Source organism: Nicotiana tomentosiformis, chromosome 6, assembly GCF_000390325.3.
Source record: "Nicotiana tomentosiformis chromosome 6, ASM39032v3, whole genome shotgun sequence".
NCBI classification, from domain to species: domain Eukaryota; kingdom Viridiplantae; phylum Streptophyta; class Magnoliopsida; order Solanales; family Solanaceae; genus Nicotiana; species Nicotiana tomentosiformis.
The window spans coordinates 84,731,218-84,754,369 of record NC_090817.1 but is presented as its reverse complement, the minus strand read 5'-3'; the positions used below and the strand labels follow the sequence as shown (position 1 = coordinate 84,754,369).

The following is a 23,152-nucleotide window of genomic DNA, read 5'->3' as shown; positions in this document are numbered from 1 at the left end:
TTTGTGATACTTGACTGTGAGGTTGACTATGAGGTGCCAATCATATTGGGGAGACCTTTCCTAGAAACAGGGAAGGCATTGGTTGATGTGCAAGCTGGGGAGCTCACCTTCCGGGTGGGCGATGAAAAAGTTGTGTTCCACGTGTGCAAGTCAATGAGGTAGCCAAATAGCAACGAAGTATGCTCTTTTGTGGATCTAGTGACGGAGGTGATTGTTGATGACACTAGTGCTATGATCAATATGGAAGACCCTCTGGAAGCTGTGTTGTTGAATCGGGAGGATGATGAGAAGGCATGCTTGATAGAATGTGCAAATGCTTTGCAAGGAATAGGATCCTACACATATGGACCCCGTAAACTGTCCTTGGACCTTGAGAACCGTAAGACTACGCCAACAAAGCCCTCAATCGAGGAGCCATCAAAATTGGAGTTTAAGCCCTTGCCTTCACACCTCAGGTATGAGTTCTTAGGCCCTTGTTCCACATTCTTGTTATTCTTTCTTCATGCTTAACTAACGTGCAGGTAGATTCCACCCTAACAGTACTTCAAAGAAGGAAGAAAGCAATAGGTTGGACATTGGCGGATATTCGGGGTATAAGCCCCGCCTTTTGCATGCACAAAATCATATTGGAGGAAGATGCAAAACCCTCCGTGGAACATCAAAAGAGGTTGAACGAGGCCATGCAAGAGGTAGTCAAGAAATAGATCATCAAGTGGCTAAATGCAGGGGTTGTGTACCCCATTTCTGATAGTTCATGGATTTCGCTGGGACAAGGTTTGAGGTAAGTAACACTTCTAAACTTAGTTCTGAGGGTATGAATCCCCAAATTTGGTATGATATGAATTGTTGAAGGTGACACACACGATATGTGACGAACATGTAGGCGTGCACCACAGAAATTGTGTCTTGAATAAATCCTGTGAAGTTGTAAATATCAAAGAATCATGTTATTATCTGAACATGAGGCACGTGTTAGAGGAATTGAGCCGAGGCTTGTAATAAAGATCGTGTTTAGGCTACGTGCCAATATTTATGACCCATGAGGTCATGTTGTTATTGAATTAATTATTCAAAAATATACATTTCATACTCGGTAATAATTGTCCATTGTCATGATATTTATGGGATTGAGCTGCGCAACGCAGCAAGCCATAATGGCTTTATACATCATTATTATATGGATCGGGGCTGCCTTCCTGCAGCAGGCCTTATTGGCTTTACTATTATATGGATCGGGGCTGTCCGCCTGCAGCAGGTCTTATTGGCTTTACTATTTTATGGATCGGGGCTGCAGCAGGCCTTATTGGCTTTACTATTTTATGGATCGGGGCAGCCCGCCTGCAGCATGCCTTATTGGTTTTACTATTTTATGGATGGGGGCTGCCCGCCTGCAGCAGGCCTTATAGGCTTTGTTATTATACGAATCGGGATTGCCCGCCTGTAGTAGGCCATATTGGCTTTGTATTACGCTTGGGCTGAAGGAGCCCCTCCGGAGTCTGTACACACTCCAGTGAGCGTAGATGATCATCGATATTCTGGATGGACTTCCCAGGGCATGGACTTGCCTTACTTACTGCTTATATATATATTTGGGATGATTTTCCCAGGGCATGGACTTGCCTTACTTATTTATATTGTAATGAGTTATGTGGATATGGATCTTGTCAGTATCATTTATATTTAGGGATAAATTATCCCAGGGCTGGATTGGCCTTATACGGTACTGGGTGACTGACTGTGAGTCGATGTGCATATATATATACGGGTTGGAACACCCCTGGGCTGGATTGGCCATAAATAGTACCGAGTGACCGGATAATTTGTGATCAGTATTTACATGAGGTCTTTCTACTGAGATGTCATATGCCTCATATCATGTAGTATTGATCTATTTCACTTGTACTGAGTTTAACTGTTGAACTTGAAAGCATGCCTACATTTCTGTACCATTATTTTTACTGGACTGTACCTGCGGAGCTCATCATTTCTTTCAGCCCAGAGGTTAGTCTTGTTATTTGTTGAGTTAGTTGTACTCATACTACACTCTGTACCTCGTGTGCAGATCCAGGTGCTCCCGGATACGATGAGTGCTAGAATTTGGAGTTATTTTTGTTGGAGAGTATCAAGGTAGCTGCTTGACGACCGCAGACTTGATTTTCTTCATGTTTAGTTATTGTACTGTTCTATACTTCAAATAGTGATGTTTATCAGGCAGACTTTGTATTCATTTAGATGCTCATGTACTCAGTGACACCGGGTTTTAGGAGTGTTATATTTGAAATTGTGAGATTTCTTTCGCTGAATTTAATTATTTTGTTTTCAAAGTTAAAAGATATGGTGTTTTATTGAGATTTTCAGCTTGCCTTGTATTGAGATAGACGCCATCACGACAGGTGAGATTTTGGGTCGTGACAACTTGGTATCAGAGCTTTAGGTGACATAGGTCTCACGAGTCATGAGCAGGTTTAGTAGAGTCTTGTGGATCTGTACGAAGACGTCTGTACTTATCGTAAGAGGCTGCCGAACCCTTAGGAAAATTTCACTTTCTTGCATTCTATCGTGCGGAATTGATTCATCTTGAATCATAACTCTTTGAATTTCTTCCACGTATTTGTATGCGCACATGAGCGCTCGGTATCAGCTGTGCATCACCGACTTGTGATTTTATGAACGAGGTTCAAGATGTGTATTCTGTGTTTTGGTGATGGTCCAGTCTGGAGGACTTGAGGCCAGGTTTATACAATAGCTTAGGCTTGGTAGTTTCAGTTGTAATCTGTACATTTGGACTCATATGTCCGGTAATGTACTTACGAGTGGAATTTGTGGCTCGATGAGCGGTGGAATGGCTTTGTGATGAGTATGATGTAACTGCGGGATGTGTTAAGACGATTTGAATGTGATAGGAAGTGTTTCCTTGAAATGTAAAGGAAGTCCATTGGGTGCTTTATTTTCATTTTGATGTGACGTACAATCTCGAGTGTGAATGTTTTGAAAGATCTTTCACGTTGTTAAATTTTGGGGCAAATTAAATTCTTGTGTCTGGCTAATGAGTTTGGACTCAGAAAGATTAAGTGATTTCATAGTAATTGTGGCTGCGAAAGGGTATAACAAGATGCCAATTTGAGACTAAGCAGGTGGGTTATCCCCTGCGCAGTAATTTATGTAAGTGTGTTCCTTATGATGTGAATAGAGAGTTTCTTTTCTGCCAGCAGGGTGTATGTGTTGAGACTTGAATTTGAATCTGGTTGAGAAAGTTGACTTGAGTGTTAAGAGAATGAATATGAGATTAGCGGATGATTGAGGTATTTTATGGTTGGTGTGTCTTGAGCTTGAGAAGAATTGTTATTGAACTGACTCCGGTATTAAGGCAGTAATAAAGTATGGGTATTGTGAGTTATCAAGTATTTTAATCTATGGCTTTGAGCCAAGTGGGGGAGTCTGCTATTGACAATTCAATTTCATGGATATATGTTAAATTTTAGTTTTTATTTTAGGCATACTTATGGGTTGGTTACGACTTGCAGAGGTTGAGATCGGGGATGACTTGAGTAAGAAAATTTCTTGAATGCGGGTTATATTGCACTTTATGAGATGATTAAATTGTTATTTTGAAGGATGTAGTGCACACGAAGTATGAATTTGATTGGTCGTGTTAAGGCAGGGTTACTTCTTTGAGTGTTGATCGTGCTAAAGGAGCACATATCTTTCGGCCAGTTTGGGGAGGAGTAAATTAGATTTGAGCAGAGTGGATGATTCTTGAGAAAGGTTTCTAACTAATAGGGTATGTAATTTGCTGGTGACTCAGAGTTTATAATGAGATTCTCGTTCCTTTCACATGATAGATGTGATGTGTTATGCCGGATTTAGATTTACATGTACAAGGTAGCAGTTCATTCTTGAAAGGAAGATCACGAATTTTGGACAGAATGGCCAGTTTTAGATATTTAGATGAATGTTATAACTGCTCGATAATCCCTGAGAAGGGTGCGCATTTCAAAAGGCGCATTATGTTTTGACTTATGGATATTCATTGGTATTGCAGTACTCACCTAGTTAATAGACTACTGATATTCAAATTATTGCTATGTGGCACGAAAGAATTATGAAAGTATTCCTTATGGGAAGATCGTGAATGTAAGATGTATTAGTCATTCTAGTGCTGGAGTTGGGATCAGCTACAGTGATTCATGTGTTTGATGAATTTGGAGACTGAGAGTTCTTATAAGTATATTGTTTCGGGTTGCGGCCTGTTTGAGGTGAGTATTTTATTTTAACTCACTGGAGGCACTAGTTGCGCTAATTATTTGTGATGGCTACGCACTGTAAGTGTGCATATATGTGAGGTTTGAGCAAAATGTGCGGGCATCGGGGCAAGTATTCATACTCAAAAGAATGCTTAGGCTATGATATGCCTAGAGTTGACTGTTAAGCGTAAAGTTATAACGTTTCTCGTGTTTGTACCTTTGTTGAGAACTACCTGGGCTACATTTGAGGTTACAAAGAGGCTAATTCCTCTAAATAAACGGGGTAGTTACTATTTCTGCGTTAACTTGCCAATTTGAAGTATGATAGCAGACTTTGCATATGCTTATGCTATGGCGTGTTATTTATACCAGTCCAGGAGCATGAGAATCTTATTTCATTATCATATACATGTGTACTTGTTTAATTGCTCCTGTATGATATGCTGGGACTGGAGGCCTGTGACCATGCCAGGCGATTTATGTTATTAGCATGTGAGTTGTCTGTGCGGATCCATATACTGATATTATTGGCACGTGAGTTGTCCGTGCGGATTTATATACTGATATTATTGGAACGTGAGTTATTCGTGCGGGTCCAGATATTGATACTATAGCACGTGAATTGTCTATGCGACTGATGATAATGTGAGCTCTAGAAGAGCTGGTTACTCTTATTAAATTCGTGTGTATGGGTTCTACTATATATAATAATAATGAGCTTATAGCATCACAGTTGTGGCGGTGCTTGTTGAACTTACAATACGGTCCTCTACTTTGAGACATTTTTCATTTTTGGGTACAAGGTTGCGAGTTGTGTAGTATGTTAAGTGATTATATTCGTGATTATAGTTATAGTTGATGCAACTTGTTCAGACTCATACATTGTTTAAATGTAATATTCGTGTCTTGAAAAGAAATTCTGAAAGGTTGGGAATTGAATTTCCAAGGTTTTTGGGCTAAGGTTAAATTAAGGATTTTCGGTTGTATTGTGTTGCCAGGCCTATGTGGAATAGGGTGACGTGGGATCACCCACGGGTACGTGTGTGGTAAGATGGAACAGTGATTTGATGGCTTGGAAACAACTCTTGACACGTTCGAGGACGAACGTATGTTTAAGTAGGGGAGAATATAACGACCCAACCGGTCGTTTGGAATATTACAACCCCGTTTCCTCATTTACTACTCAAATTGTACTTTACAGTTGTTGTGTGAATTACCGGGGTAATTGGTTCGGGTCCGGTGAGGTTTTGAAATGAATTAGAATACTTAGTTCCAAGGTTTAAAGCTTAAGTTAAAATACTGATCGGATGTCGACTTATGTGTAAACGACCTCGGAATGGAGTTTTGATAATTCCAATAGCTCTATATGGTGATTTTGGACTTAGGAGCGTGTCCGAAAAATTAATTGGAGGTCCGTGGTAGAATTAGGCTTGAAATGCCGAAAGTTGAAATTTTGGAAATTTTTGACCGGTGGTTGACTTTTTGATATAGGGGTCGGAATCTGATTCTCAAAATTTGAATAGCTTTGTTATGTTATTTATGACTTGTATGCAAAATTTGAAGTCATTCCAGATTGATTTGATATGTTTCGGCACCTGATATAGAATTTGAAAGTTCAAAGTTCATAGATTTTGATTTGAGGTGTGATTCGTCGTTTTGATGTTATTTGATATGATTTGAGGCCTCGAGTAGGTCCGTGTTATGTTATGGAACGTATTGGTATATTTGGTTAAGGTCTCGAGGGGCTTGGGTGTATTTTTGGATCATTGGTTGAGAGATTTATAAAGTTAAGAAATTTGGGAGTTTGACCATGGTCAATATCGGGTCAAGACGACCTCTTTTCAGTGTTTTAAGTGCGCAAGCAGGTCCGTAGCGTATTTTATGATTGAAATTCATATATGGTTTGTGTCCGGGAGATTCCGGATGAGATTCGGGGTGAGTTTTGAGCGAGTACGGATATTTTGGCACTCTAATATTGTTCTGGCACTTTTGGGGGCGCGGACCGCGCATTTTGGGGTGCTGAGGCGAAGGAGAGGTGCGGACCGTAGCAGAATTTCGCGGCCGCGCTTGGAATTTTGCGGACCGCGGTTGGAAGTTTTGCAGATCCGTTGGTCCGACTTCGGAAGCCTATATCTTTTGATCTACAAGGAATTTAGAGGTGATTTAAAAATAAAAATTGTAGCCCTTCGTGTCTAGTTTCTAGAAATATAAGGAAGTCATCATTTGGACATCTGTAGTGAAAGTTATAACCAAAATACTAAAGTCTGGCAGTGCACCCCCAAGAATTTCACGGACGCACAAGTTTTTCGTGACCGCGGGACCCGGGGCGCGGCTGCGCTTGGAATTTCGCTGACCGCGAAATTGGAGTTCAGAGGATGTACTATATATCCGAGGTTTAGGGTATTATTTCACATTATGGACCTTGGGAACTTGGTTTGAGACGATTTTTCGTGAGTTTTTCAAGAAATTCATCGAGATAAGTGATTCTAACTCGGATTTGGTTAATATACATGAATATATTAATGATTTCATCATCTGATTAGTACTTTGAGGTGGATTGTAGAAACTTCATAAAATGAATTTTCGAGATTTGAACACCGATTCGGAGTCGGATTTGAGTGAAATTAGTATGATTGAACTCGTAATTGAATGGGTTGTCGGATTTTGTAACTTTTGTCGGGTTCCGAAAGGTGGGTCCCACGGACGATTTTTGAGCTAAATTACGGATTTTTATGAAAAATTAGTATTTTCTCATGGAATTAATTCCAATAAATTTTATTAACAGAAACGAATTATTTGTGGCTATATTCGAGGTGTTTGGAGGCCAATTCACGAGACAAAGGCATAGCGGAGTAAAGAATTACACGGTTTGAGGTAAGTAATACTTCTAAACTTGGTTCTGAGGGTATGAATCCCCGAATTTGGTATGATATGAATTGTCAAAGGTGACACACACGATATGTGACGAACATGTAGGTGTGAACCACAAAAATTGTGTCTTGAATAAATCCTATGAAGTTGTAAAAATCAAAGAATCATGTTATTATCTGAACATGTGGCACGTTTTAGAGGAATTAAGCTGAGGCTTGTAATAAAGATCGTGTTTAGGCTACGTGTCAATATTTATGACCCATGGGGTCGTGTTGTTAATGAATTAATTGTTCAAAAATATACATTTCATACTCAGTAATAATTGTCCATTGTGAGGATATTTATGGGATTGAGTTGCGCAACGCAGCAGGCCATAATGGATTTATACATCATTATTATATGGATCGGGGCTGCCCGCCTGCAGCAGGCCTTATTGGCTTTACTATTTTATGGATCGGGGCAGCCCGCCTGCAGCATGCCTTATTGCCTTTTTTATTTTATGGATCGGGGTTGCCCGCCTACAGCAAGCCTTATTGGCTTTACTATTTTATGGATCGGGGTTGCCCGCCTGCAGCAGGCCTTATAGACTTAGTTATTATACGGATCGAGACTGCCCGCCTGCAGTAGGCCATATTGGCTTTGTATTACGCTTGGGCTGAAGGAGCCCCTCCGGAGTCTGTACACACCCCAGTGAGCGTAGATGATCATCGATATTCGGGGTGGACTTCCCAGGGCATGGACTTGCCTTACTTACTGCTTATATATATATATTTGGGATGATTTTCCCAAGGCATGGACTTGCCTTACTTATTTGTATTGTAATGAGTTATGTGGACATGGATCTTGTCAGTATCATTTATATTTAGGGATAAATTATCCCAGGGCTGGATTGGCCTTATACGGTACTGGGTGACTGACTGTCAGTCGATGTGCATATATATATGGGTTGGAACACCCCTGGGCTGGATTGGCCATAAACAGTACCGAGTGACCGAATAATTTGTGACCATTATTTACATGAGGTCTTTATACTGAGATGTCATATGCCTCATATTATGCAGTATTGATCTATTTCACTTGTACTGAGTTTAACTGTTGAACTTGAAAGCATGCCTACATTTCTGTACCATTATTTTTACTGGACTATACCTGTGGAGCTCATCATTTCTTTCATCCCAGAGGTTAGTCTTGTTATTTGTTGAGTTAGTTGTACTCATACTACACTCTGTACCTCGTGTGCAGATCCAGGTGCTCCCGGATACGACGAGTACTAGAATTCGGAGTTATTTCTGTTGGAGAGTATCAAGGTAGCTGCTTGACGACCGCAGACTTGATTTCCTTCCTGTTTCGTTATTGTATTGTTCTATACTTCAGATAGTGATGTTTATCAGGCAGACTTTGTATTTATTTAGATGCTCATATACTTAGTGACACCGGGTTTTGGGAGTGTTATATTTGAAATTGTTAGATTTCTTCCGCTGAATTTAGTTTTTTTTTTCAAAGTTAAAAGATATGGTGTTTTATTGAGATTTTCGGCTTGCCTAGTATTGATATAGGCTCCATCACGACAGGTGAGATTTTGGGTCGTGACATATGCAGTTAAGAAAAATTACTTCAAATTAGTACTATGACTCAAAATTCTTTATTCCTATAAAACAAGAAAACTAACTACACCCGGTTCAAGTAAAAACCAAGGGAAAATTATTACACAACCTAAAAAAGTAAAATTAAACTAAAAGACATATTTTAGGATTTTTAAATTTTTTGATTTTTTTTGTATTTTTCTCGTTCGACTTCAAATCCCTCAAGAAGCCGTCGACGAAATCCATCGTCAGGAAGAGTCGAAACTAAAGAATTAATTACTAACTATTACAGGCCGATATAATTCAGAGTTATGATCACATACCATATTGTCTAAGAAAGCAAGAAACAAATCAAACAAAACCAACTGGCAAATAGAAAACAAGTACAAATACAATCAAATAGGAGTACCCCACACTTAAGAAATTGCATTGTCCCCAATGCAAAACAGTAAAACAAGAGTGAAAAGGTAACTCCCTGAGGCCCGTGGCTTACTCCTCATCAATACCCTCAAAAGTGCGCAGGTACTCTTCATCATCAGAGGGAAAAGAGTTGGGTCCTCAGCTGGTGGAATCTGTACTCCAGCAGCTAAGCCCAACCACTGTTGTGTGACCGCGGAGAGTGGATGGTCCTCTTGCAGCTCTGCCAAGTCAACCTCCCCCCAAGCAGCGCGAAGGCGCATATCAGCAAATAGAAGCTGCAGTGTATCCTCAACATGAACAAATCTCTGGTCTATAGGAACAAAAACAGCAGAGGTGTCTGTCACAGCTATGACATCAAAAGGCTTAAGAGCCCGCAAAACCGGAATCTCCCGATCATAATGGAACTCCTCCTCCACATGGTGGGTCCTCAAAAGTCGCGTGATCATACTCAGAAAATATAGGTGGCGGGCCCCAAGTGGTCGTACTCGAGACATGTGCTCAAGCATAATTTTACCCAGATCAAACTTCATCCGAGTCAAGATAACATAAATGAGGCACACCTTCAACAGGGAGACATCAATGTCGTTCTGGGTAGGCATGATCTTTGCATTAATCAAGCGGGGAATGACTCTGGCGGGACACTAGAAATGGAACTTCTTCATGTCCTTGTGGAACTCATTAGCATCTCGCGTCCATGTGGGAAAAGACCCCGCGCCACACAACTGGCGTCTAATATCAGGATAGGGGGTCTGACATAGCAACCTCAAGAATAACTTATGCGAATGCTCCGTGAATCCCATGATCTGATTTATTACCTAGGAAGAAAATGGAATCATCTTGCCTCACACCTCCACTTCATACACTGCATCTAAATTGACCTCGGGTTGCCAATTAGCATAAAACTCCTTAAGCATGTTCACATTCACCGACTCACCGGGACGGAACAAGCTTTCAAAACCCATGTATCTGATATTGTTGTAAATCCCCAAGTATTTCCTGGCTAGCTTACCATCATCAATGCCAACTTCCGGGTCGGGACTCACCGCTAGAACAAAGGTCCGGTACCACATCCTAGCATGAGCTGGCACAGCCCGAATGCCATACTTGTAGCCTGGTACTATATCCGCATCAGGATCAATGCGCTCCTTTTCCTCCTCTACTGGGGCAGGGGGAGGTGCCCGCCTACCTCCTCGATGGCTACTAGAGGCAACCTCTGAGGTACCTATGTTAGAACGTTTGCTAGGACGGCGAGTCATTGTACCTGCACAAAACGAACAACATTAGCCACAATACTATAAATAAAAAACAAGACCGAATGGGGTAACCACCCCACACTTATGTTATTGTCATGTTCACAAGTACAATGTATATCGGGGACTCAGACTACCCCATTGAAAGCACACCACGAGTAATCCACAACCCACCCGACCACCAACATAACCTTACAACAACATAACCACGGACTACACTAGTGTAAAAGATAAAATTAAGAAGCTAAACTAGTAATTAAGAAAAGAAGCATAAGAAGTTAGTCTAATCCACTACTAATAAAATTTACGATACAATACAACACTACACAAGTACTTAACATGAATCGGGCACCCCATTTAGCACCTAGCAACACATTAGTATGGGGTGGTCAATCAATTAGCACTCGGGGGTAACAAATTAAAGTTTCACATCATACGAACATGACCTCTCACCCCACACTTATCATCTAGCATCACACCCCACAAAGCACTTCCCTTTAACATTAGCAATACTACACAATTTTATGTCACTAAGACATTTCAACAAACACATTGTGGGCATACCTTTCACCTTCTTATTTCAATTCAAAGTGGGTTAGAATCATCATACAACCACATCAAAAATATCATTCACCACAACTACAACATCACCACATCTTCCTAATAGCACAAAGTGTACAAGTTTACACAAAACTTCACCAATTTTCGGCCACTTGGCACCCCCACTAAGCCTCAACATAAATTAATTCCAACACCATCAAAACACACCAAAAATCACCCATAATCATAAGAAAAATAAAAACCCCACAAGTTTATGCAAGAATTTCGGCCAAAATAGAAGAAAAATAACTAAAAGATTAGCACAAAATAAAATACCTAGGGTTAGAGAACTTAAAATTAAGTTAACTAAAATCTACAATTAAATACTAAAATAAGGAGAAGAAGAACTTACCTTGATGAGTGATGGAAGAGTGAGAATTGGAGGTGAACTTTGAAGAAGAAGAAGAAGAAGAAGAATGGGGGATTTGGGGGTGAGTTAGAGAGGAGAGGTTTGAGAGAGAATGAGAGATATGGTGGAAAGTGGAGAAAAATAACGGGTGGGGGGAGTAGCAGTCTGTCCCATTTTTTTTTAAAATTAGATTTTAATTTAATTTTTTTTTAAAATTAAAGGCCAAAAATTTTATACTACCGCACCGCTGGGCGCGGCGCCCCATGCGGCACGGTAGTGGGGTTTTCCAGAGAGCCATCTCTGACAGATTTTTCCCATTTGACCTAGCGGGACACCCCACACGGCACCTCATGCGGCGCGGTAGGCCAATTTTCTCATAGTCCCGATTTTATTTTCACCTTTTTAGCCTACAGGTCGCACCCCGACTTTATTTTGTACTTATTTTGTGTTCGATTCATGCTCATACCTGTTAAAACAATTACCAAAACTCCTAAACTCTAATAATCCTAAAATACTATTACCTAACTAGTCTACAAAAGCAATAAAGAGGTGGAGGATTGCTTGTCAAATCCTTCAACAAGGTACTGTTTCAACTTGTGCCCATTAACCTTAAAACTGTCATTCCCTTCTTCATCCTGTATTTCAATAGCAACATACGGTGAGATGTGTTTCACCACATACGGACATGTCCATCTTGATTTGCATCTTTCGGGAAACAACCTAAGTCTACTATTGTATAGTAAGACTTTGTCCCTTTCATGAAACTCATTTGGCTTAATCAGACGGTTATGCCACCTCTTTGTCTTTTCCTTAAATATTCGCTCATTTTCATACGCGTCCAGTTTAAACTCCTCCAATTCGTTCATCTGCGCCAACTTGTGTTTAACTGTAAGACTAAGATCAAGATTAAGCATCTTAATTGACCAATAAGCTTTATGTTCTATCTCAACAGGTATATGACACGATTTTCCATACACAAATTTGAATGGTGAAGTCCCTATAGTTGTTTTGAACGCAATTCTATACGCCCATAGAGCTTCATCCAACTTTGCAGACTAATCCTTACGAGAAGTACTAACCGTCTTTTTAAGAATTCATTTAAGTTCATGGTTAGCCACTTCAACTTGCCCACTAGTTTGGGCATGGTACGGGGTTCCTGTTTTGTGTGTGATCCCATACTTAGATAACAATGTAGCGAACTATTTATTCACAAAGTGCGACCCATTGTCACTAATAATCACTCGAGGTGTTTCAAAGCAGGTAAAAATGTTCTTTCGTAGGAACTCACACACCACCCGAGCATCATTGGTCCTAGTAAGGATTGCTTCGACTCATTTAGAGACGTAGTCAACAGCTACTAGGATATACTCATATGAATAAGATGATGGGAACATACCCATAAAGTCAATGCCCCAAACGTCAAAAATTTCACATTCTAAAATGGAGTTTAGTGGCATCCCATCCCTCTTGCTAATGTTACCTGCCCTTTGACACTTGTCACATGTAGCTACATACACCCGTGTGTCTTTGTACAAAGTAGGCCAATAGAAATAGGCTTCCATGACCTTTGCTGCAGTGCGATTTCCACCATAGTGTCCTCCAGCTACTCCATCATGGCATTGAGAAAGAATGCTTGCCATCTCTCCTTCAGGCACACACCTTCGAATCACACCATCTGCACACAATTTAAACAAGAAAGGGTCATTCCAAAAATAACTTTTTACCTCACCTTGAAGCTTCCGTCTTTGATCACGAGAGAGGTCACGCGGAAACCATCAACTAGCCAAAGAGTTGGCTACATCAGCATACCAAGGTGGCCTTTCGGAGATCGCAATAATGGAAAACATCTGCTCATCGGGAAACTCCTCCCTTACATCAACTGTTTCAACCGGAGGTCTCTCAAGTAGAGATAGATGATCGGTGACTTGATTTTCTGTGCCCTTCCTATCTTTGATCTCCAAGTCAAACTCTTTGAGCAATAACACCCACTGCATCAGACGTGGCTTGGACTCCTTCTTACTCAACAGATATTTCAAGTCTGAGTGATTTGTGTGTACAATCACTTTGCTCCCCACCAGGTATGATCTAAACTTGTCAAAAGCAAAGACCACAACAAAGAACTCTTTCTGAGTAGTGGCATAGTTGACTTGGGCATCATTCAGCGTCCTGCTGGCATAGTAAATGCTCGTAACTGGCATCTTTGCCCCAGAACTGCCCCCACAGCTACATCACTGGCATCACACATTATCTCAAATGGCTGGCTCCAATCAGGTGTCACCATAATAGGAGCACTTACAAGCTTTTCCTTTATCAATTTGAATGCTTGTAAGCACTCCATATTGAAAACAAACTTGACATCTTTCGCTAGCAATGCAGTCAACGGTTTGGTAATGCTGGAGAAGTTTTTGATGAACCTCCTATAGAACCCAGCATGTCCCAAGAAACTCCTTATGCTCTTCACAGAAGTTGGTGGAGGGAGCCTAGCAATTACATCCACCTTGGCTCTGTCAACTTCAATTCCATGTGCAGTTACTTTGTAGCCCAAGACAATTCCCTGTTTCACCAGTGACACTTCTCCCAGTTAAGAACCAGGTGCGTGGCTTCACAACGTTCAAGCACGAGCTCCAAATTCTTCAAGTAGTCCTCTAAGTCATCACCAAAGAGGGTGAAATCATCCATGAATACTTCTAGACACTTCCATTTAAATAAGAAAATATATATATCATGCACCTCTGAAAAGTGGCAGGGGCATTACACAACCAAAACGGCATCCTCCTGTAAGCAAAAATACCAGACGGGCAAGTGAATATGGTCTTCTCAACATCTTCTGGGGCAATGGGTATTTGACTGTAGCCAGAGTACCCATCCAAGAAGCAGTAGCATCCATGCCCAGCCACTTTCTCGAGCATTTGATCAATAAAGGGGAGTGGGAAGTGGTCCTTCCTTGTTGCATCATTTAGCCTTCTATAATCAATGCACATTCTCCACCCAGTGACTATTCTAGTGGGGATCAATTCATTATCTTCATTTTTCACCACTGTCATGCCCCCTTTCTTAGGTACAACTTGTGCTGGACTAATCCACTAGCTATCAGAGATGGAAAAAATCACTCCAGCATCTAGCAGTTTGATGATCTCTTTGTGCACTACCTCCTCCAAATTTTTGTTCAACTTACATTGGGGCTACACCACTGGTTTGCTAATTTCTTCCAACAGAATTTTCTGCGAACCTATCAAGTCAGTAGAAATATTACAGGAAAATTGTTAGTTTCAAGAAAAACATATTTAAGTGAGTGGGAAGGCCTTTCAATTCCATACTAGGCTTAGAAGCCTCCTCTTTTAGTTCCTCCTCATCAACCACTTGATCCTCAATTTAGGATCTTCATTATCCACAATGTTAGACTGAGAAATACACCTCTCTAGAGTATCCCCTACAAGCTTGTCAAGCTTGTATTTTTCAGCCAATTCTCCAACAACATCCAGCTTGAAACACGAGTAGGCGAATGCCTCATCACTTGGGTATTTCATCATCCTCTTCATCTGCAACACCACTTTTTCGTTGCCCACTCTGAGCATAAGCTGCCCTTCATAGATATCAAAGATAGCTCTGCCTGTACATAAGAATGGCCTCCCTAGAATTAGAGGCACCTCCTTGTTCACCTTCATATCCACCACAATAAAGTTTACGGGGAACACAAACTTGTCCACCCGAACTAGAATATCCTCAATGATTCCCTTAGGTAAAATGGTGGTCTTTTCATCCAGTTGTAGGGATACTGGTATTGATTTAATCACTCCAAGCTCACCATCCAGTTTCCTGAATACAGACAGAGGCATTAGATTTATAGATGCACCAGAATCACATAGGGCCTTATCAAATTTTTTACCCCCCAACGAGCATGGTATGGTGAAGCTTCTTGTGTCCCCACACTTTTGGGGAATTTTACTTCGTAATATGGCACTGCAGTGGGCATTCAGCTTGACCACATTTATCTCCTCCAGTTTTCTCTTGCTAGACAAAATTTCCATCAAGAACTTTGCATAAGCAGGCATCTGAGTGAGTACCTCTGTGAAGGGAATGTTCACATATAGTTGTTTGACCTTCTCCATGAATCGCCCAAAACATTTGTCAAGTTTTTTCCGCTTCATCTTTTAAGGGAATGGTAGAGCTGGCATATGTCTACTTTCTCCAATCTCCTTTTGTACCCCACTACTCTGGCCTTTCTTCTCTTCACCTTTTTCTCTGTTGGTGTCTTTGCCTGCTTGTTCACCACCTCGGGTCTAGCTTTCACCACTGGATCAGCCAATGTTTTGCCACTTATCAAAGTTACAACTTTGATTGTTTCCTTTGGGTTCTTTTTAGTGTCAGAGGGTAAAGTCCCAGGAGCCCTCTCTGATAACAAATTTGCAATTTGTCCCAATTATCTTTCTAAATTCCGGATGGACGTTCCCTGCTCTCGAATGGTTGCGCCCTGCTCTCGGATGGCTGTGCCCTGAGTCTCAAATTTTTCATCTGATTTGTTGATGAACGACTTCATGAGATCTTCCATACTAGACTGATTTGACTGTTGTGGCTGGTATTGTTGCCTCTGTTAGTTCTGAAAACCTGGTGGTCCTTGACCCTGGGGTCTGAGATTATTTTATTGCCATGAATTCAAGCTCCCACTAGGTGAACTCCACGAAAAACCTGGATGTCTTTGACCCATAGCATTATAGTTATTCCCACCTTGGTAGTTTTCTCTATTAAAGTTTCCCACAGTATTGACTTCCTCAGTTGATGCTTGACACTCATGTGTAGGGTGTCGCAATCCATAAAAGTCACATGTTGTTTGAAGCTCATTCTGTACCTTGGCCAATATCAGTTTTTTTATCTCCATGGCCATGGTGTCTAGCTGGGCTTGCATGGATGTGTTAGAGTCCACCTGGTGAACCCCAACTGATTTTCTTATGTCATTACTCTCAGCCGGCCACTGATTAGCATCCTCCGACGTTTTCTTCATTAGTGGACCTCCACATGCAGTATTCAGATTTCATCGAGAGGACGGTGTCAGTCCATCCCAAAATCCTGGAGTTGCATCCACAAATCGACTCCATTGTGCTGACACTTTCTGACTATCTCCTTGAATCGTTCCCAAGCTTCAAAAATTCTATCTCCTGCTGGCAGAAATTGTAGATTTCCCTTCTCAACTTCCCTGTTTTTGCAGCTAAGAAGTACTTGTCAAGAAACTTCTTGGTCATATCTTCCCATGTCCTAATAGAACTTGTGGGTTCTTTCAATAAAAAGGGGAATGCCCTTAAGTAGACAGCATCCTTTGATACTCTATTGTATTGGAAGGTGTTCATGATATCTTCAAAGTCTATCAAGTGAATATTAGGATCTTCGTTCACCTTCCCTCTGAAAGTGCAGTTGTTTTGGATAGTTTGAAGTAAGCGTTGCTTCAATTCGAAGTTGTTTGCTGCTATGGGTGGGGGTCTGACACTTGACAGTCCTTGATTATATACTGGCCTAGCATAGTCACCCAATGATCTTCCAGGCCTGGGCGATTCATTCTCGAATTGGTCTTCAACAAAGGGTCGATTTAGATTGAATCTTCGACCCCCATCATTGTTGACAGTCTCATCAGCAATTCTCTGGGCTGCTTTTTGTTGTGCTGCCTCTCGTGCAGCTAAGTCTACTCCATCATTCTCTTTGTTCGCCATGTTATCTTGAGTCGATGTTTGACCCAAGAAATTTTCTGTTAATTCTCTTTCTTTTCTCAGTTGTCGCAGGTGTTTCTCCAACTCCGGTTCGTAGGATATCACTTCCTTTGAAAAAGATCGAGTCATACACTAGAGAAATCAAACCTGTATCCTGCACACAAGTAAGAAACATGAATAACTAAAGTAAAAATTGGTTCCTAAATTAGTACTAAAAACTATTTTAAATACTATTGATTGTCAATCCCTGGCAACGACACCAAAATTTGACGAGCGCAAAACACAACACAAAATTATTGTTCGCTAGTCAAAGATAGTATAGTTTAATTATCGTCTCCATAGGGATTGAATTTAAACAGTGTTCGAATAATCTCCAGTTGATTACTATCCAGAAAAATTAACACTTGATTTGATGATTGTTACTACGGTCAACTACTAAAAATTAAGAAAATAGCAATTGATTAAAAAAGACAACAGATGGGTAACAAAGAATTATCAATGAGGGGGATAAGAGTATTTGACTAGATAGGTGAAAGATAACTGACTCGGGGTCTAATTCTTGAGTTAATTCACTCTATAATACGATTGATTCTCACGAATTCAACCGATAATCAGATTGCATTTGAAGTTAATGTTCCTCTTTCGATTAAACGTTAACTCAATAATTAATCCAATTGAAGCACGGTAAATAATTGCAACAATCAAATGATGGTTATGATCTAAAAGGTAACTTCTCACGAATATTTCTCCATTTTCTAGTTCGATTAACAATTCAAAAGGCTCTTTCGATTACCTATGTGAATCATGAATTTAAACTAGAGCATAAGATGTGAAGAAATTCAAATTCAAACTCCTCTTTCTATTAAGCAAAACAATAAATAACTCAAAATACAAATTAAAGCTCCATCAATTAATTCTAACAATTATCAAGAATCGAATCCCTAATCAAGTTATCGAAACACCGTATCTGTCAACACCCTAATAAAAATTACTCCATAACAATGGAGTAATACATCTCAAATAAGTTTAAGAACAAAAAAAACATCAATTCTAATGATTCGATACATATACATGTATTGCACCGATTGCAGGTTGTAGTATTGATGAATTCTTGAGTCTTCTTGCCTTGGTTGGTTCTCCAATCTCCCATAGGTCAAAAGTCCCTTCAAAATCATTTTTTGTTATATTTATACAGTGTAGAAACAAGCTCGGATGAAACTACCCTTTCCTAGCCGAACTTGGAAATCACTCTGACAATTTTGCACAGCCGCGGCGCGCTAGTGAGGAAATCCAGAGAGCTCGCATTTTGCTTGGCAGACTATTTTTGCGCTGCCGCGCCGCGCCTCGCGGCGTCCCATGCGGTGCGATAGTGGCTTTTTCTCAGAGTAAATTCATGTGTTCACTTTTCGATATCCAGACTTCCCCGAACGTGATCCCGGCTTAATTTTTTAGGCTTCTACTCAGACTTCAAAGCTCCAACTTGTTCGATCTCGCTCTAAATTATCTAAATAGCTCAGAATCATTTCCTACAAGACATAAAACACGTAATAAGTATAATTTACTATCAAATAAGCTCAAACACACGTAAAATGCAATAATTAGAGTGTAATACTATGACTAAAATATGGGTTTCTTACCTATAATGTAGCAGTTAAGAAAAATGTTAAGAGATAAAAGACAATTTACTAGAACCACATAAGCAATTCATAAACTAACCATTGATACTGCATAAAGTTGAGTTGACTCGAAACCATCCTGTGCACTAGAATAAAGGTGTTGAATTTCATCTGACCGCACACTGCATTTGATGAAGAAAAAGGCAGCTGGTCTAACATTCAATAACCTCCTAGATATACCGACAAATATGGGGCTGGACTGCTTAAAAACCAAGTATTAGATAGCTTCTATGAAGGTTGAATCCACTGATGCAGTCCTATCAGAGAGAGAAACGCATAAACCAAGTCCTCAAAGAGCTGCATACAGTCTATATTAATTAATTCGACAGTGTCAAATTTGACAATTTCAGAGAATGTGTCTCTATGTTTGACAATTAACGTCTGCATATGATATTACATCTGTGAAAATGATTTTTTATAGCAAGTTAAAAAAAAAGGATTGTGCTTTTTGTAGTGCTCAAGCAATTTCCTTGCTCTTGATGTTGCCCACTTACTGCCAAATATAAGTACTCCCTACATAATTTCCATTAAACATGATGTAACTTCAGGAAAAGAGAAATAGTCTATATTATGTCTGGAAACTTATCTGGCGCAATAGCGCTGACAAATGATGAAAATAAACAATTTATGTAAATCAAATTCATCACCATATCTTTCCATTTCTATCAAAAAAAGGAGAAAAATAGAAGTGATATTAACTGGATTCACGAATTAAACACTAACATAAGGCAAACATATCAAACATGAGAATTTTCAAGATTTCACATGATTTTGCAATTCAGGTGGAAATTATCATTATTATAAATGGAAGTAACTCTGGTTCCTCCAAATTTTGTGGTGTATCTCTCTAACATGAACTGAAAGGGAAATACAGAAGGGAAGATACTGATAATAAGGAACACAAATTATCACTTACAAGGGTATCTGCAGGCACTCCAATTTCTTCAACAACTTTTCGAACAATGCTGTCAAACATTTCCTGAGAAACCCTTCTGTTAATCAACTGACACTGGTTCAGGTCTGGGTTGCTTTCATGGCATACTATTCCAACTTCTTGGGGTTGTCACAGTTGCAGAGAGCATAATCATGGTTCCCCCAAGTTAATCTTGAAATGAAGATGAGAGCTTTGAAAACATGAAATCAGTCACAGATCCGAAAGCCAATATGTGTCCTTACAATTAAATAACCATCATAGAGAGCTTAAAACGTGCATAAAATACAGAAAGAAGAGCTCAAATATATGGTGATAGGTGGTGTAAATGAAGTAACAAGCTACCCAACTCACAAGCACCTTTAGCTAATGGATCTAAAATGGTCTTGGAGTCTGTCGCACATGGCTTGCCTAGTGCGGTTTACCTCCCCTGTGTGGTTTGCAGGCTATTACACCGGGAGATTTATCCAGTGCGCACCAAGTGTAGCGGTTGCGGGTTTCCCTCTTATCAAAAAAAATCAAGACTATTAAATACATTACACACAGCAATTTTGGCATTGTCCTGCAGCTGTATTTGCCAAGTTATTTGACTCCGCATCCAGTTGCTGTTAACTCTCTCAGGACCTTTCAGTATATGTTCACTTAACCTTTTTTTATTTTTTTGAAAAAGCCTGTCGTAGAAGGTTTTAAATTGGGGAGGCCAAACTAGCACATGAAGATGAAAGGCTGACACTGAGTGGGTTCATTAACTTGTTGGGTTACAACAATTTTGCAAATCCTACTTCCCATTTTGAGTTGTTAAAAGCTGATGCTCAGCAAAATTTCTTTATCATTTTATTAAAGATTCCCTACAACATCTTATTGATGGAGACGAGATACCCCCGGATGGCCTCCAGGAAAAACAAAATATCCTGGGAATTCTCCAACTTTATTACTTCATTGAAGCACAAGTATTCTTTTGTCAGAAGTCTCGACAACCGCACCATTACCGTGGGCACTTGATGTATGAATCATCTGCAAAAATCCATGTCATAGTTTTTACCACAAATGAATTGCAGTCTCGTTTACTGCAATATGAGTTAGAACATTTCCATCCATTTTTGTATTCTCAAACTGCCTGCTCTGTGCAATGTCAGATGTAGTTCTAGATCTGTCAAATAAGAACCTGGCAATTGGGATGTGCTATAAGAATCAATTCTATGTATAGATTCTTAAATATCACATTTGCCGCAGACCTTTTGTTGAAATGTTGAAAAGACAAATAGAAAAAGATGCTAAAGAAGCAAGTCAAGATTGTGTTTCTTACTTTGCAGTTTATGATTACACATACAATAGAGATATACAGGATACAACCACTTCCAATAGGAAGAAAGATAGTTCAAACAAACAATTATTGCAGAAAATTTTACCTTCAGATGGAACTACAAATCTTTTCCATATAGGACTTAAGTTTGTGCCCACAAAAGTCCTAAGTAGAAAAATATTTTTCCGTAAGATAATTTTTTAGTTCTAATTTCTTTCTATTTTTGTTTAATCTTTTTTCATTGATAAAAGAATAATATTATTGAAGCACAAACATGGTAGAAATAAATACTGTCTCAGTTTCAACCAAGAATGGAAATCAGAGAAATGAAGAACACGATCAGCATTATATTTACAAAAGATGCATTTCTCGAGCTATTGTATTGAAAACTTAGGTCAGAAATCAAATGATCAACAAGACAAGCAAAATTATTAACAAGCATATCAGGTTGAAATGCATACAAAGAAATAGGTAAAATATTTTCATCAGCCATATCAACTTCTGGGTTGACCTATCAAATACCATACAGTTCAGTGGATGGGATCCCCAATCTGACAAATATAACATTCAGTCTGGTCAAGATACATATTTAATTTTTTCTTCATTATTTTAAAGTTTTGAAAAGCAGCAAATACAGAATAATTGGTAACAACAAATTTTTGTTTATAGAAACTGCGTCAGTTCATACAAAATTCTTATTGGAGGGAAACAAAAGAAAGGAACGTGCAATTTCTGATTTCTCCCTTGTAAAGAAATGATGAGAGTATATGAGCATTTGATGACAGTTCAGCTCGCAAACTAAAACAGACTTCTTTTACTTCAGAGAACTCCTCTTTTATCCATCACATCAATTCTACCACTATCACATATTGCTTTCACATGAAAAGATTAATCTCAGGTGCAAATCTTCCGCAAAAAAATCATATCAGGTAAAAATATGTTTGCATTGGTCTCTCGTGAAAGAAAAAAAATGACCTTTTAACGTAAGTAATTGCTTTTATCAAATATCTCAAGCATATTTCTATTGACTAGAATTCCTTCTTCTTTTTTAATCTTTTATCCTTTTTCCATTTAGGACAAACAAGGACTGGAAATGTTATTTGTGAACGAGGAGAGCTGAAAAAAGAAAGAAAATAACTAAGAGAATAAGAAATTGCACTCAACTGATCACGTGTCAAAGTGTTCCTAAACTATCTATATATACATTTGCAGGATAGGAACTTCAGATGCACAATCATGTGGAACAGTCTAGACCCAATACTAGTACTAAAAGCAAAAAGAGAACGTTGTTTTCTTGGAAAAATACTGGTATACTGAAAATTAAATAGAGAAAATGAAGTCGAACAAATAACTGAAATTTTGTCCTTCAACCTAACTATCTAAGAGAGAATAACTGCTTTGACATAACGCCGTTATGATTTTTAAATATATGTATGTGGTTGCATTACAGCCCGGAGAACCAACTTAAAATTCTTATACTTTTGAGTGCCAAAAGTACTTACTTACCCTATCTTGGCCCCACCCGTACTTAAACTTTAGTACTACATTCTTCAACTCTTAGATTAAATAGGCTGTGAATTTCACCAGAGGAAAAAAACCTTCTCTTGGTTTTCCATCATATGTACATCAACTAGATAGACATTAATAAAATTGTGGAAAGCAGGAAGGAAGGGAAGAAAAATATATAAGAACCTATAGTCTGTGAGACCAAGATGAAGGCGCTATTATTTGGAATCATTCCCCATACTGAAGTTGCATCCTCCATACGGTAAAATGATCACTCATCATGTAATAAGTTATCTGTTGTGGGAAAAATATCAAAGGGCATGCATCTTGCTTCTTGCCAAGCTATGCATATATCACATATTAACTTGAATCTGTTATGCATTATAACATTCAATTCTCTTTTTCATTTGATGACCTACTAATCTCCTAAGGATAATGCTGTCGCCGAAGTGGTAATCAACATGAAAACAGTAAGTAACACAGTAAGTGGTAATCAATATGAAAACAATACAGTATGATGTTCATTACACAGAAGTGAACAAGCAATTGCCTAATAATCCAACATTCAGAAAGAAAAAAAGATCTAGAGGAGAAACCCAACGCCAAAAGAGTTTAGCGTACCCTAAACTTTAGTCCATTGTAAAATGATAGAACTTTGCTGAACTCTTTCGTCCCATATCTAACAAGAACGTTATACCAATCCAATTTCAGAACAAAGTCCAT

At 39.3% G+C, this 23,152-nt stretch overlaps 1 protein-coding gene and 1 pseudogene across 1 annotated transcript; both read right to left on the bottom strand.

The window, feature by feature from the left end:
• Positions 1-14,655: 14,655 nt before the first annotated feature.
• Positions 14,656-15,465, bottom strand: LOC138894336 (uncharacterized). Its single transcript, XM_070179026.1, has one exon. The coding sequence runs from the start codon at positions 15,463-15,465 to the stop codon at positions 14,656-14,658; it is 810 nt and encodes a 269-aa protein (XP_070035127.1).
• A 1,552-nt stretch (positions 15,466-17,017) lies between these two features.
• LOC104099633 (nudix hydrolase 9-like) lies at positions 17,018-23,152 on the bottom strand (annotated as a pseudogene).

Coding starts and splice junctions, on each gene's coding strand:
- LOC138894336 (XM_070179026.1), bottom strand. CDS start 15,465: ATGAAGCGGAAAAAACTTGACAAATGTTTTGGGCGATTCATGGAGAAG.